The sequence below is a fragment of the Curcuma longa genome, chromosome 13 (genome assembly GCF_044706935.1).
Source record: "Curcuma longa cultivar G26 ecotype Majalengka, Jawa Barat chromosome 13, ITB_CL_G26_1.1, whole genome shotgun sequence".
NCBI classification, from domain to species: domain Eukaryota; kingdom Viridiplantae; phylum Streptophyta; class Magnoliopsida; order Zingiberales; family Zingiberaceae; genus Curcuma; species Curcuma longa.
Window position 1 is genome coordinate 9,080,096 of NC_133873.1, and position 16,833 is coordinate 9,096,928.

At 34.5% G+C, this 16,833-nt stretch overlaps 1 protein-coding gene and 1 pseudogene across 1 annotated transcript; both read right to left on the reverse strand.

Annotated features, from left to right (window-relative positions):
• Positions 1 to 584: 584 nt before the first annotated feature.
• On the reverse strand, positions 585 to 6,815 carry LOC141844265 (uncharacterized). Its single transcript, XM_074732300.1, has 13 exons — positions 6,499 to 6,815; positions 5,038 to 5,111; positions 4,840 to 4,923; positions 4,642 to 4,722; positions 3,532 to 3,612; positions 3,234 to 3,326; positions 2,602 to 2,781; positions 2,422 to 2,489; positions 2,241 to 2,292; positions 2,029 to 2,082; positions 1,864 to 1,956; positions 1,500 to 1,566; positions 585 to 994 (listed from the first exon to the last, which is right to left on the reverse strand). The coding sequence occupies exons 1-13, from the start codon at positions 6,638 to 6,640 to the stop codon at positions 903 to 905; spliced, it is 1,161 nt and encodes a 386-aa protein (XP_074588401.1). The 5' UTR covers positions 6,641 to 6,815; the 3' UTR covers positions 585 to 902.
• A 1,355-nt stretch (positions 6,816 to 8,170) lies between these two features.
• LOC141844005 (inactive TPR repeat-containing thioredoxin TTL3-like) lies at positions 8,171 to 10,157 on the reverse strand (annotated as a pseudogene).
• Positions 10,158 to 16,833: the final 6,676 nt, after the last annotated feature.

The window sequence follows — 16,833 nt, forward strand, 5'->3', positions numbered from 1 at the left end:
ATTTGAGTGACAGACTGGCTTGCTCAGATTCATCCCCAATAACATTCTAATTCTCTTTTTGAAATAATTTTCAAGTATTTTCATCCTCTCCAACAAGAACCTCGAGGAAATATACACGTCAACTTGTTCGTTGATTGATAACTTGATTCATTCATGGTATTTGATTGAAATACTAATCTAATAAGTATAATTTTTTATTACTAAAATGAAAAAAATAATTATTAAATAATAAAAATTCTATTTAATTTTATTTATTATAGATACGTCAATTTTAAATATCATTTATTCTTAATAATTTTTTTCTTTCTCCCAAAATAACCGTTTTAAAATTTAATTTTTAAAAAACTTATTTCCCTTTCAATATGATTTAATTTCTCATTTCAACTCCATTCGAAATTTAAGAATCATTAGTTGACTTAATACAGTTCAAAAACCTGCAATTGTACCGTCCGACTAAACAAGGGTATTATGGAAAAGAAAATTTGAATGGGACACCCTTTTAACTTCATTTGTAAAAAGAATGTAGTCTTTTGCCGATTCACAAAATAAGAGAGCCCTTCTGATTTTGCCAAAAATATATCTAGTTAAAAGAAAAGACATAGAAAGGTATACACATTGAAACCACAGTAAATGAATGTAAACAATATTTCTTTCTACGAGCACAGCAAACTCACCCATCAGTCCCACGTACAAATCCAAAACCCTCACGCTTGCTCTTTCAACAAATCTTCATAAAGGTTTAAGCAAGTGTCCTGTCGCCTACACCCACCCACGAGTAAATAAAGAACTGATACAATTGAACAAGTTTTTTTGGTGGATCAAATGGGACTCTGATGATTTCTTTTCAAATTGTTCGTAAAAGCCCTTTGAATGCAGAAAAAGTGCTTCGAGATGGATGCAATCTAGTTGAACTTTCCGATCTCCATCTTCTTTTTTACAGCTCTTTGACCATGGTAGATGAATGAATCCAGTATTCCAGAGACGGTGAATATGCCTGCAAGTGAAGTGGACATGTTTAAACGTTTGGGAGAATATTGCTAATATAGTAGGTTATGTGAGGATAAGCTCAAGAGACGTGGATAATGAAGTATATGATATGGCACAAATGATGCCTTCACTCGTTTCCTAGTTTCATATTTTCTGAAAGATATTTTTCCAACTTTTTAGTTTTGATGTAATGGAGACTGATAAATGACCACTTTAAGGGAAATGACTTTTACTCATCCAAATTTGGTTTTATTTTTCTGATTTTTTAGAAAATTTTCTGCTGGCCAATAGATCACATGGATATCTTCCAATTCTGGATTGTTCCTACTCTAATGGATCAAATAAGCAAGCAATGGTGGAGAGGGTGAAGCTTGATCCAGCAGAGATCCATTGGGAAAATAAAGGAGGAAATGAAAGGAAGAGAAAACATTTCCCTTGAATATATGGAAGGTGCTGATAATGGCAAAAGATACCAATATAGATGGTCCTGATAAGAACAAAAGAAATAGTACCTCCAACAATCGCGCAAACATTAGTCAAGAAGTGTAAGAAAGGTATATATCGCTCTGTAGAGGTAACCTGTAAAATGAAACAATGTTTCATTAGTTAGATAAGATAAAAATTGAACCAAACAATGAAGGAATAAATGGACAGGGTCAGATTTGTGCATGATGTGTTGATACATTAGCGAATAAACGAATGATGGTTATATTAACTACTTCAAGTCAACAATATTTGATATGTTTACTTTTAAAAATTACAATTGACCAACAAAAGATATGGAATGTTCACTCAAGGTGTCAGCGTATGAGCGTTAATATTCAACATAAGTATGGAAGAGATAGAAGAAGTATTAGAGATACCCATAATTATCACCTTAATTGGAGAGAGGTCATAAAAGAACAGAACCCCAGGAACAATTTGTATTCCACCACTATCGTCATTCCTGAAATGCTCTGTAACGGAGAACTGCAGACATACATGTAACACATTGTAAGAGGTCGCTGTGAAAAGTAATATAAATTTTGCTACCAAGCTAACCTGGTTGGACTGGATAGTACGGCCAGTTATGTCAGTGTAAACAGTCGAAACAACCTAAATAGGAAGATAGTAAACACATCAGTATTTCCTTTGGAATCTTCTTGAACAACTGATAAAATTCTTGATTGTTAGCCTATTTGCTCAGATACATATTTAATACAAATGAAATGTTTCATGTGCATTGAAATAGATAGAGGCATTGTTAAATCAACCTTGATGAAGTATTGGTACATTCCATATTGTGTGTGTTGCACCCACATCACTCTGAAATTTCCCAAGAAAAGAGTGGATGTTGTCAGATAAATGATCATACTGTTTGAACAAATTGAATTAAGAGAACAAAATGCTATAGCACGGCAATACAAGTTGGAAAATAATGAAGTAGGAAGCTACCCATCAAGAGGATTGATAACACCTGGAAGATATTCTCCAAAAGTTAATCTGTTGATTTTGTGGCTAATCTGAATTCACAAGGATACCAATAGATTACATAGACAGTAATCACTATAGAGTACAGAAACAAGAGCAAGATCACAAAGTAAGAATGTATTTAAATTGCACGGGACAACTTACATTAAAACTGTCTATGCGATACGGGAGTAGGTCAAGAACATGGGAATTAGGTTGGCGGAAACTTTTGCCAGGGGCCAGGTGGAAATTTCCTGCCACTTTGTTGACTTCCAAGAAACCATAGATATTGCACCCTTCACCAGCTTCGTCCTTGATGCGCTGAACAAGACCTTCTCTATTGCACTATAATAACATACAAATTTGAAGAGTCACTAACCTTCCAAAGAAAAAGAAAGTAAAACGGAACTGAAAGGAAAGGCTGTTTGAAACAAACAAAATGGTTATTTAGAGAAGCTACTACCTACAGAATGAAAGAAATAGAATGAAAGAGAAGAAGAAATGGATAGATTTCAGTCAGGTAGTCATAACAATATAAAATTAAGTTTTCTACGATATTATACTACTTGCATGTGTGCAGCTTTACCATAAACTATTTCAGGGTATGTTCCATCAATGGCTTGAATATTGCACAATAGATGTTACTTACAATATGGTGAAACCATATTAACTCGTGCCCTTAAATTTAGAAGCCGCTTTATACCAAAATTCTTAGATGGGATGAGGGCAAAGATTTGTAAATCAATAAACTTTCTTCAAATGGAAGAAAAGGTGTATAAAGAACATATAATTATTACCTGGTCAATCATGTCTGGATCTGATAGCCCCCAACCTTTCTTTCTATAAGCTTCCCGGACCTCTTCACAAGAGTTGCAACAATCTTCATCAGACTACAGATAGAAAATTCAAATTTGATTAGTCAGCCACTAAATCACACACATAATTCTTCATAAATTAAAAATTATCTGAGTGTACGAGGCATAAATTAGTTGTATTTTATCCGAGTTGCAATATGGTATATTGAAACAACAGTGTCTTGAAGCCATAAACATAAATACAGCAAGCAATTTAAAAAAGACCAATCAGCAAACATACCGTTTCTGCACCATAGCAAGAACCACAATATGTCTCATTATGTTCAAGTCTTCCACCATGCCTCTGTAAAGGCTTCTCAATCTGTGACAAATAGTGGGAACTCAATTAACAGTATACTTTGTGGGTAACATTACATAGCACCATAAGTCAGCAAAGAAAGTGTATATTACATATGGAGACCGCTGTCTGTAAAATTCTATAGCAGCTTAAGTCAGAAAAGCATGTGTATATTACTTTTCAATGCACATAAGCATAAATCTTAAACGGAAGTAGTTTGCTAGAGGTTTCTTTTACGATTATGATGGTCATCATTTTGCATATTATTGGTTTAGCAGTCAAATTCAGTAAGATAGTGAAATTGGAAATCCACTAATTAACTGGCCTCCAAATCCAAGAAAATTGCTACTGTGTGAACATCAATATAAAAAATTGTTGAGCTTAGTAAACTATTGTTAAGAATCATTATTCATCATTATATGTTGAATAGGACTACTGCTGAGGTTTTGGTTATAAGGTGTGACAACGAATCATATGTGTTGTGTAATGATGGCAACACAATGCTGTATTTTACCCCTTTCAACTTCAACCTATATGCTACATGAATCTAATCGATACAGAAGCTATCAACTTCAACTATGCACTTCAGATTTTTTATGTTGATAACTTAATCTATTATAAGGAATCATAATTATGGTACATATTTATTGTTTAAAGCATATTTTTCTATGGTTCTTCCAAAATGGCCACCAAGTTCCTGAATAGTCAGATTATAACAAGTGCGCTCTAGAATTGCATGTGAATTTAGAACCATGCCAACATATCATTACATAATTTAAAATTTCAGAGCTCTCAAGATGTATGTTCCCCAAGATGGTGTATAGATTATTACATAATTTCTCAAAGAATAAAGATCTAAAAGTGTTTCTCTAGAAGTCTAGTAAAATCCACAAAAGAAAAGTGAAGAGCATATACCATGGAATCTTGAAAATTGATAACTTTGATAAACAAAATATGATATCTTATCATAAACATGGCTAGCCAAACATATTATACAGGCTAGTTCACTGTAAATCTTTGTTACTGAAAACTATTAACCAAATCAATACTGACCTGAGGAGAACCAATTCTGCCTTGTCTAGAACCAATAACATTACCATGGGAATCTAACCTCTTTTTAATTATATCATGTCTCTGAAAAAGTTGGAAAAAGAAAATTACATTATGGTTAACAAGCATCGGAAGGTTGAAACCATAATGTGTAAGAGATACATACAACAATTAAAAGAGAAAGTCTAGCAAGAAACATACTATGTCAAGGTGTTCTTCACCGCTGATGTCCATGGAATCAAGACTGAGCATAGAACATGAAAGGGCAGGAAAGGTGACATCAAACTGCATTTCCATGAGTAATATTCGTGAGGGAGAATGGAAAATTTAATCAAACCATTGCCCAGAAAATATCATTAAGAAGCCTTGATTCATAATTAGATTAGGGCTAAACATTACATTGATCCGAAGTCTTTCTCCTCTTGAAGTATCAACTACAAGCTTTGTTTCTGTAACTGCTTGAAGATACAATCCTGCATCCATAAAATGAAAAGTTGACAACTTAAAATCCAAGCCCAACAGAACACAGAATCAACAAATCTAGCCGAACTGCATCTGGAATTCTACAATTCCGTCTGTTTTATCCATAATTGAAACATATATAATTGCCATGTGAATATTGTTGGAGCCACATTAAAAATATTGATTCCATTAAATTATTACAGAAATTTTCATTTGGTCTAATCTGAACAAGAGATACATGAATCAGTCGGCAACTATAATGCATAGAGATAAATAAGCTTAGAGAAAATGGACCTAGAAGTAAGCCAAAACTAACAATCTACAATAAAGACTTGGCTATTTCAACACTTCTGAATCCCATGACAAAACCTCAAAAATGCCTCCATAATAGTGAAATGGGTGATCAACATGATTCCATCCTCCTCAGCAGAAGGACCCACCATTGCTGGTCCAGTGGAACTGATGTCTCTGAAAAGCTTGGCCAAGATCCAATTTTGATCAACGAGGGGTTGGGGCAAGGCCACATTTGGTCTGTGACATTGCAAAAGGGATATCCAGAGGTGGTGTAGATGAATATGGATTTAAAACAAGAAGAGATGAGTGAAAAAGCCAATGCCTTGATTTCCACATCCTAGTGATGTGGTGGTGGTTGATGGGAAAGAAAAATAGTTCTGCCAGACATACAGAGAACATCAATGCGGGAATTGATGCCTTGATTTCCACATCATAACCGATGGTGGTTGGTGGGTTTAATTTCTGGCAATCATCAAATTAGAGTCCATTGTTGTTTATGGACTTGATAATCTGGGTCAAATAATAGGCACAGGAAATATAGAATGTTTTTTATGTCTAAAGATTGGAATAGTCAGATGTTTGCCTTAGATTGTTGGAATCTTATTATTAAGAATAAAATTTCACTCAAGAGATATAATAAATCAAGTTAAAAATTCAATGCAGATGAATAAGAAATAATAGAGAAAAAAAACTCAAAAATAAGTCAAACATGTATAAACCATTGGCTCAGCTCTCAGTGGTGCATGGATTCAAATAGTCAAAGTTGTAGAACAGGACGCTTATATTTGATCCATATCTAAAACACCAGTATGCATGACTAGCCTAGACAATATGTCGAGAAAGTCAATGCTTCCATCTTCCATTCAACTTAAATTTTAAAGTTCAAACATTTTCGGATAAAAATATTTTTTTTCTGAGCACCTCGCTGTCATTGCTCCAATTTCAGGCTTTCTCCTAATCAGCTTTAAAAACAAAGAATTGGCAATCATAGTTGCAACAAATAGAACTCATTCACAGCACATCTTTTTGAAATTGCAATCCAAATCATACTTTTTTCTCGGGGGACATAAAAAAGGAGAGAAGAATAAGGAAAATCCAACTTACGGAGCTCGGAGACGAAAAGGAGGAACATGAAGACGGAGGAGAGGATGGTGATTATGCCGCCGGAGAGCGTTCTGCTGTGGAAATCCTCGTTGATCTTGGGATTGACATCGAGGTTCCGCAACTTCCCGAAGAGCCCCTCCATTTGATCGATCCACGAAAACAAAACGAGCTAGAGAACTCCGATTCCCGACGGCAACAAAACGAAAGATCGGAGGGAAGGGGAGAAAAACAAAGATCTGATCTATAAATCTCTGTTTCTCTTCCTCCTCCTCCTCCTCCTCCTCTTCTTCCTTCTCCTCCGCCTCGCTCCTCTGTATGCCTCACGGAATAGGTATAGACCGGATGTGATTGCTTCCAAGTTCGAACAGGTTCAGGAACCGTTAGATTGAGTTATACGCGAATCTCCAGGCAAATTAATCAATCTACCCATAGAAATTTAGAAAAAAATCGAATCAAGTACCCAGTATCTCATTGGATGAAGCTGTTGGTCCCATTTACGACCAACTTAAAGCCGGGCGCGTGCAAAGAACAAAGTAGATTAACTAAAGGCCCATAAAATCCGGGCAACGAAATACAACATGCCATAAAAAACAATTTACATAAAAGTAATTTACAAATTATAGTTAATCCTAATAATTATTCTTTACAAAAAAAAAAAAAAAACATCTTTTTTAATTATAAAGGGCAAGTTAATTTACAAAATAGTTAGTCAAAATTTTCGATAAAATAAACTTCTTTAAACATAAAAAAATATTAGAATTCTATTTAGATTAAATAAAAAATTATAATGACTAAATTTTTTAATTTTAAAATGTAAGATAATTTAAAATATGTTTGTGCTTTAGAAGTTGGTAACAAAAGTATATATTAATTTATAAAATATATAATATTTGGATTCTTTTATATGTAAGAAAAATAGGTAGATTATTAAAAGTTAAATACTTTAAAATGAGTAATAAATCGAATTACGTATTAAAAAATTGACATATAATAGGCATAAAATGATTTTGATTTTGATCATTATTACTAAAGATTTTGATATTAACTTATACCTTCTAATTAAGGCTATGTTTATTTCAAAAGATGAAAAGTGGAAGGAATGATGGAAAGGAAAGGAAAAAGAAAGAGAATGAAAAATTATGTGACTCAAATGTGCCTTTTGGGAAAATGTCTCCATATTTATGCAATGTATATAGTTTATAACATTGGAATAAGATAGAAATTATGGGAAAATGAGTAATGAGTTAAGTTTATTAAAATATATATTGAAAGAATTTACATAAAATTTTACTTGATTTTTGAAATTAAGAAATCTATAAATATTTACATCGAATCAAGTCTCTATCCTTCAGCCCTTCTTCTGAATTACGACTTTTGATATAACATGGGAAAGAGCTTTCAGAATCACCCAGGGGAAAGCATGATCCAGTATTCCACATCAAAACTCTGGCACATCTATGCAACAATTTTAGAACTATTAGATAATTAGTCATTCATTTGGATATATTAGCACAATTGGATAATCGAATCTGGCGAAGTCGAAGTAATACTTTGATCAATTGATTTATTTTTCATAAATGATCAACATATGAAACCGTGTGAGACATTGGAGTGTCTAAGGTCTTACCAGTTCATACATAGCCTGATGGATGGAGTAGAAGCGTAGATGACGTCAGGATTGGCCTTGTTGCTCCTCGAGCTTTGCTCGAGCCTCGCGCAAGGCTCTGTTCGCTTGCTCATCGTCTGGGATTTTCTGTATCAACAGTTGGTAGTCCTCCATCGCTGCCGCCCACCGTTCCAACTAATCAGCAAGGCGATCAGAGCAACGACACGACGGTCAGTCACGCAGGAACGAAGCTACGTAGTAGGACAGCGAAGACAAGCTGCAGAGCAATCACCTTGGCATTGCAATCAGCTCGCCTCCGACGCGCCTTGTGGTACGAAGGAGACACGCGAAGGGCAGCGCCGCAATCCTCTAGCGCTCTCTCATAGTGCCCTAACTTGAAACGGCAAGCCGCGCGGTTGCAGAGGAGAACGGCGTTGTGGGGCTCGTGATCCAGTCCCTCGCCGTAAGCGACGCAAGCCTCTGCAAACTTGGAGATCCTGAAAAGTTCGTTGCCTTTGGAGCGTGCAGCGGCCGCGGCTAGCAGTCTCCGGACCACGGCACTTATTTCGCGGTTTCTCGGATCGAGTTGGGCCGCCTTCTGAGCTTCCTGTACCGCAGCCTCAAACCTTGAAATTTAAGAGAGATGCATATGTAATTGGCCTCTTAGTCTCTGTTTCGGAATCTGCATTGATCCTTACCTTCCTGCGGCCATGTCAACCTGTGCTTGGACTATGAGGAAGTATGCATTTCCAGGAGCACCAAAGAACTTTGCAAACTCTTCAACGCCAAACTTTGGGGCATTGCTGAGGATCGAATCTGCCTCCTCGTGTCTCTGTAGCTTCATGAGCGCTTCGGCTTGCAGCGCGGAGACCTTGGCCGCGAGGAAAATTTGGGTGAGAAAAATTACAGGTGGCTTGGAACTGAGGCATCGAGACTTGATACCTGTGGAGCAGAATCGGCGCCGGAGGAGGCAGCAGACTGTGATTCTTTTAGCATAGTGATGTAGTCCTTTGTCTTGCGAGCTTCGTTGGATTTGGCAATGTTGAATTGCAAGTTTTGTGCTCTTGAGAGGTCATTGGGGCTCGCCTCCTTTCTGGATTGCTTGAAATGATGAGTTGCTTTCTCAGCTTCTCCCAGTCTGATCCATCATCAGATGCCAAGATCTTTAGCCGAGATTGACATGAATACCGAAGGACGTTTAAGCGTCAATCGCTCTGGAAAGAGTTACCTTAGATACAAAGTAGCGAGGCGATGGTGAGCTCGGTAGTACGCCGGATCCGTCCTGATGGCTTCCTTGCATTCTTCGACGGCCTCAAACAGACGGCCGAGGCCGGTTAGCGCCGCCGCCTTGTTGCTGTAGTACGCTGCCTTCCCTCGGTCCAGAGCAATTGCTCGATCGTACAGCCGTTCTTGTACTCCTCGTTCCCCATCTCCTTCAGCTTCTCCGCCTCCGCAGGCAGCGGCCTTGAGAGCGCCCTGTCAAGTTCCTGCGACTCTGCCTCATTTACTGCAGGGCCTTTCTGATCATTCCTCGATTTGCCGCCGCCGCCGCCTCATCCGACTTCGCCTCCGTGCTCAGCTCCTTCGCCGTCTTCGGGAGGTAGTCGAGCACGTCCAAACTCGGTGGGTTCTTGAACGTGTTGGAGTACGGCCGGAGGTTACCCAAGTCGCCGTACACCATCATGTTGCTCGACGAGGCTCGGATCAACTTGCCAGCGCTTGCCGCGGACGCCGGCGAAACCTGCTGCCGGCGGTTCGCCGGCGCCGGGGATTGAGGCCTAACCACCGGGGGACCCGCCGGGACGATCGGCACGATGGAGGTCTCGGCGGAGCGCGTGCGTCTCGGGGTGCCGGCGCCGGAGCCCATTGACCTCCCTGGAGGGATAGCGTACGCCGCCGCCGAGCTCTGCGTTTCAGCCGAGCGCGTGCGCCGCGGCCCGTAGACGCCGGGATCTTGCGCCTTCGGTGGGATCGAGCTCATCGAGCCGATCCGCTTGCGGCGTCGGAGGAATAGGCCGCATCCGGACACCTTCATGGAGTCGTCTACCTCCATTTTTCTCCGGCGGATGCTCCGGCGAGTACGTCGGCAGAGCGGGAGTTATTGATGCCCGTCGTGGTTTATTGCATGAGGAAGAAAGCAAAGATTTTACAAACCTTGTTCCTACTGTGGAACTACATGAACCTATATGAAAGAAGCTGATGAGAAGAAGAAGAAGAAGAAGAAAAAAGAATTATAAAAAAATTAAAGGATATAAAAGTCAAGATGAGAAGGTATGGGAATATGTAAATAAATAAAGAAATAAGGATAAAAATTAAAAAGCAACCACTTTTTATTTAAATATCAAAATATCTCATTCTAAAAAATTAAATATCACTATAATTTATGGCATTAAAACCCCGAATTCTAATTTGTAAACTTTAAATTTTAATATTACAAAATTAAAAATTTTAAAACAGATTTCGGTTATAATAAAAATCATAACTTAGACAAATTCAAATATCTATAAAATCTTAGTTTTTGTATCAAATTTCTAGGAAAATTCAAACTTCGTTCTCTAAATCCAACTGTATTATTCAAAGCACGGGCTGGATTTTAAAAAGTCAGCTGCCTTATTGATATTATTAATAAAAAAAATACCTTTATGACATTTGCCGCATGAAAAAAAAACCTGAATTGCTTCAAGGTCAAGAAGGGTTGTTGAATGAATTACAAAAAAAAATTTTAAATTAAAATAAAATATTAACAACTTTAGAAATCTGCTACTCACAGAGCTTTTGCTTCCCTAAATTAGCTCTTAAGAAAAGAAAAATTCAACTATGAACAGTGTGAACTAGAAAACAAAAATAGATCATTGAATTTGATTTTTTTATAATTCAGATATTTAATTTTTATTATCCGATTAATTTGGAAGATGACTCATGAAAATTTTCTATGAACCACAAAGGTAAAGCAGGAAGCACAAATAAATTATAATAAATGATCTGACATCATAAAATTTTCAAACTTTTTACACCTCCTACCTCTTACCATCACATTATAATCCGGAGCCCTTTAATTTGATTATGAATTAATTTTTTATCTATAAATTTAATATTTTATCTGATAAAAATTTATTTATATGCATTCAATATATATATATATATATATATATATTAAATAAATAAATACTCTTTAATCTATATGTATTCTTATAGTTATGGATGAAAATTATAAATTGATTGTGAACCATATCGATAAACGAAATTTATAAAATTCTTATTAAATTTGTAAGTAAATAAAAAAATTCTAACAAGTAAAAATTAATAATTTTATTATATCAATTTGATTGACAAATAAATTTGAAAAAAATAAAAATTTTAAATAATTAAATAAAGTCCAACTCAATAATATCTAAAAACTTTTTATAATAAAGGGAATCAAACCCATCTACTCCATTTTAATAGTTTAATTTATTTTTAGGTTTGTGATTAAATTTGATAATATAAAATTTAATTTGACTTAAATTCATTTATAGCCTTTAATGTACCAGTACATGTAAATTGTAAATGCATTAATACGTGTTCATTGCCTCAGACATGATGCGATGGTAGATGACAATGCATAATTAATGATGTTAAAACCTAATAAGTAAAAATCAATTTATTTTCTGAATTTATTTAATATATGAAATATACAATGGAATTCTACATTTAAAAATTAATTAATTTGTAAAATTTGAATATCTAATAATAAAAAATATTACGTGTTCGTTTGTTATTAGCTTTGGAATGATTGGTTGAGGCCTCAAATAATTTTTACAGCTAAGCGAATGTCCGGAGTGCACTCCAACACGTATATTTGTTTGTGCTCGCCATGTAAACAAGCAAAGATTGGACGAGTCTTCAGATCTGAAGCATGTGATTCAATTAAATTGTAAATATATTTTTTTAACTTATTAATTATATTTTAAATTTAAAGAGATGTTGACGGATATAATAATTGAGTTAGTTACAACAGAACAGAATTACTGAAGTGGATAAGGATCGAATGTCTTCCTTTATTGTGATCAATTGTAATTTTTCGATTTACCTTCTTTACAGATGATTAAGGTCGATCATACCGACCGTAGGATGACAGATTCTATTTTTTTTACTGAAAAGTTTAAAGATATTGTATTTTTGTTAAAATGCCTTTTAATATTTATATTTTTTAAAATTTATTTTATTATCTAACACTAATTTTTTTAAAATAATTTCCAATTTTTTTAATTTAATTTTTTTTTCAATTCAATTAATTTTGAAAATGATAAATTTAACCTCATAAATTTTTTTCATCAACTATAAAAATAAATCAAAAAATTAGATGAACAATCTATTACCATAAATATTTTAATCTCCTCACTCATCTCACTTATTACCATCGCATCATAAAATTTAATTTATCTCCAAATAATAAGCATTATCAATTATCTAATATTTATTGTTATAATTGAGTCAGAGTTTCCTAAATTAACAATGTCATCCAAATTATTAAATATTCATGGGCAAAAATACAAAAACCACCCCTCATTTTCATTATAGTCAAGTACCTATATCAAGAAATATATAAAAAAATATTTTATCTTAAGTTTTATTTCAATTTTGATTAAAAATATTTTATCGATTAAAATTGGGCAAAATGACTATAATATAAATCAGTTTGACCAAAATTATTTCAAAGTATTATTTTTATCGAATTAGTTCAGTTTTTAATAGTTTTAGCTGAATTTATTTTATGTTTAATAGTTTTAATTAAAATTACTATAACAATATTAGAATAATTTTAATATTTGAGCAATTTTAACCAACCAATGTTTGAATAAATTTGATCAACATTAGAATAATTTTGATCAAAATTATTGATTAAAATTATAAATTTTATATATCAATTGTGATAAATATTATTATAATATTAATGAAAATGAAAATAAATGGGATTATTTTATTTTTTCGCCCAATATTATGTTTTCTTTTCGCCTGTATCAATTTGGTTTGAAATTGGATGGATATTACAAGAATTTAGACAGGTTCAATTCCGATGAGTTGAAACCATAAGTAGATTTTCTTAAAATCTATATTTATCGTGATACAAGTATAAAAAAATATCAAAATCCTCTTTATATTAATGCAGTATAGGTTAACTCGGATTATCTAACAAATGTAACGATGGAATGATAATTCATATGATTGAATTTATTAGTAAATGATTGAAGTTATGGATTTGAGTTGTAAATTCTAGAGGTAAACAATGAAAGACACCCTAATCTATCCTAAACTACGATTGCACTGAAATAAAGAACAGAAAACATTTGACGAACTTAATCTAATCTAACATATATATCGAATAGAAAATAATGGAAACAAACTACGCAAATAAATCACTCAGAATTGAAAAGAAACAAGACATCTACCCTGACCTAAACTATTGCAAAATAGGAATCTAAAATAAATAGTAACATCAAAGAACTAAGATACAGATCAACTAAACTATCATTCATCAGAATTCAAATTACAATTGCAAGAAGGAAAATTACAATCATCAATGAGTAAATCTAAGAGCTTATTAATCAAAGCTAGGGCATTAAATTGGATTGACTATAGAGATGAATAGAGGAGGCTGATCGAGATGATGATGATGATCATGAGTGGAATTGAGGTTGGATCTGATGAGGGAAAGGAGTTCCCAGATCTAATGAAAGCGTAGGAAAAACTCGTGTCTTCCACAGCTCTGGTGAGGCTGGATTGGATTTGACGATGACTTGTGGCAGAAGTTGATGGAGAATGCAATGGTGATGAACTGAGGAAGAAGATAATCCTCTTAACCTCCTTGAAGGAACTCTTGTTGCTTTCGGCGATGGTCGAACCCAAGCTCCAATTATAGACTAAGAATTTTCGATGGTTAAAGGATCGCGAGCGACGATAAAAGAATGGATGATATTGGAGCATCATATGATGATGTCGCGAGATGGAATAGAAGATGGATTGTCAGAGGAAAGAAAATCTCTTGATCTCTATTGATCGCGTTGGTGGAGAAGATTGGGTGGACGACCGACGGTGAAGGATCGGAGAAGAAAAAAAGATGCTGAGATGAAGCCTTGCTTTGTTCTTGCACACGCTTATAAATCCTGATCAAAATCACTATTGAGAATATTGTAGCGTTCTCAATCCAATCTCAGTCGTCCAATTATCCCAAATCACGATTTCTTCCTACTGTTGTAATCTCTTTTGAACTAACTTTGAATGGACGACTAAAGACTCTTTAGATCTGATCTAATGGTGGAAGTCGCTTTAAATCCGATCCAAAAGCTCAGATCTAGATCAGTGGTCTAATCTATCTTTGGCTGGGATTGATCAGGTCATGATGGATGGCTTAGATCTCCTGATATCTCGGATGAACGGTCCAAATTGGTTCTCTTCAATCAACCCTAAATTTAAGCTCAATTTGATCGATAACTGAGTTCATGACCTTTTGATCACCTATAAAGATCACATTCAAATATTAGTATGAAATACCATAATTATGAGATAATTTACATTAAAGACTAAAATGAATCCAACTCATATAATATGATATAAACGTTAATTTATCACACGAGAAGATAAAAAAACATAAATATATGAGTCAAAATATTATATCAAAATAGTGATCATCAAATCTTCTATACTTATTCTTGCGCATCCCAGGTAAGCAAATAAAACTAAATGCAAAACAAAACTCATCTCCCTAAGAATTTCCCTAGTAATACATCAAAGATAGTAAAAGAAATTTAACTAAGATCATCTAAACATCAAACATCCATTAATTCAATCCTATATTAATCAATAATCATTGTGATTTTAATCCATTTGAAAAATTAAGTAAGATGCAATCTCACAAGGTAGGTATGTACTTCAACTGTCACATTTGAATATAGAAGTGGAGATTCACTCAATGTCACTAAAAAATATTTCAGTATCATAGGCTTGCCTAATTTATATTTCTCTATCACTATAAAAATATAATATGCATGAATCAAAAGGATTTATTAGGAAATGGAATAGAATAAAAAAGAAGCAAGTGAAGCAAATGAAATGATTGAAAGAAAAGGAAGTAATAAAAGAGTGAGACTTATATAGGAATAAACTTGATGAGTTAATCAATTTGATATGAAAAGAGATGAACACCTTGAAAATGATAGAACAAGAGATTAAGTCAATGACGTCGAATAGCAATAACAATTATTATGGAAACAGAAGATTAAAGAGGATTGTAGAGGAAACAAGCACGAGAAATCGAAAACAAAGAGAAACCACCATTGTCTCTGAGTTTTTATCAAAAAAAAATTATTCAATAATAAAAAATCATCCAAAAACAACTAAACAGACGTTTAAATAGACCGAAAGCAATGCCCTAACTTGCAAAAGACAAAAATACATTTAAACCTTAAAAACCAAAAAATACCAAAAATAGTAAAAAATATTCAAAGCCACCGAAAAGACATTAAATGACGTTTGATGGATCTAAAACTGGGCTAATATGAGTTCAAACCATATTAAATAGAGGTCCTTGAAAGAGCTTCGATTAGTAACTGATCGCATCTCATTCTGATATCTGAGTTTAAAGTTATGATCCGTTGAAATTCGACTCCTCCTGCATCAGTCAAGCTCCTCTTCCATTGGATAGCTATCCTGAGATCTTGGCATGCTATCCCCCCTACTTGATACAATTCCTTGTGCTACTGTTTCATTTTACATACTTTTCCTTTCTCATAAACCACCCAATTTGGTAAGAGGACTACTGTGGTGTACAAGTTCTAAGTTTCTAGGAAATCTTTAAGATGAGATCAGTCCTGCAATTTATAAGCTTCATGAATTCCTGCTCAAGAATTACAGAATTAAAATCACTCTCTAAACTTCTGGTTTACAGAATTCAGTCCAGCATTTCAGAAACCTGGACGAAGCAACCAGAGAATTAGTTCCAAGAATTTGAGTTTCAAGATGTTCAAGAGTTGAACCATGCATGCCTTTGAAGAGAAAGAAGCAACACATGATACATCTCAGCTTGTACAAAATCCAGAATACAACAGATAGTTTTCAGAACTCAACTTATTTCTAGAATTTTAGCTTTGCCCAGACTTCAGTTTTAGGGATCTGGTTCTAGAGATTTTCAGGATTTAGATCTTGACAGAACTAGAGAGTTTGTAAAATCAATTGACTATGGAAGACATGAGTTCAATCTGAATTCTAAAATGTAGCTTAATCCTGAATTCACAACAGCAACCCTTTCAGAATCCTACATTTCAGCACTTCAGTTTCAGAATTCAAAGTCTATGGTCATTTCGTCGAGTCCTGAACAGTTCAGCTCAACAAAGAATAGTATTTGATACTAGACTGAAAGGAGTGTAACTTAAGGTTGTTGCTGGTGAGAAACTCCAAAAAGAATTGATGCAATACAGGACTTTGAGGTAAGACTGGTTTTTTTCCCCTGCTAACTCAGTTTCAAAACTTAAGATTCAACAGAATTCTGATACTTCACAACTCAGAAATTCCTAAAATCAATTCCATCAGCAACATTTGTACCATTCTGAACTTGTTTTTTTTTTTTTCAAATTCAGATTCAGATTCAGAAGGGCACAATTGAAGCAACATCAACTTTTATTTCTGGCTCTGGTTTCACTCCAGAAATCTGATTCATGGAATAGGCCTTCGGCATTCCAGAAAGCAAGTGCTCA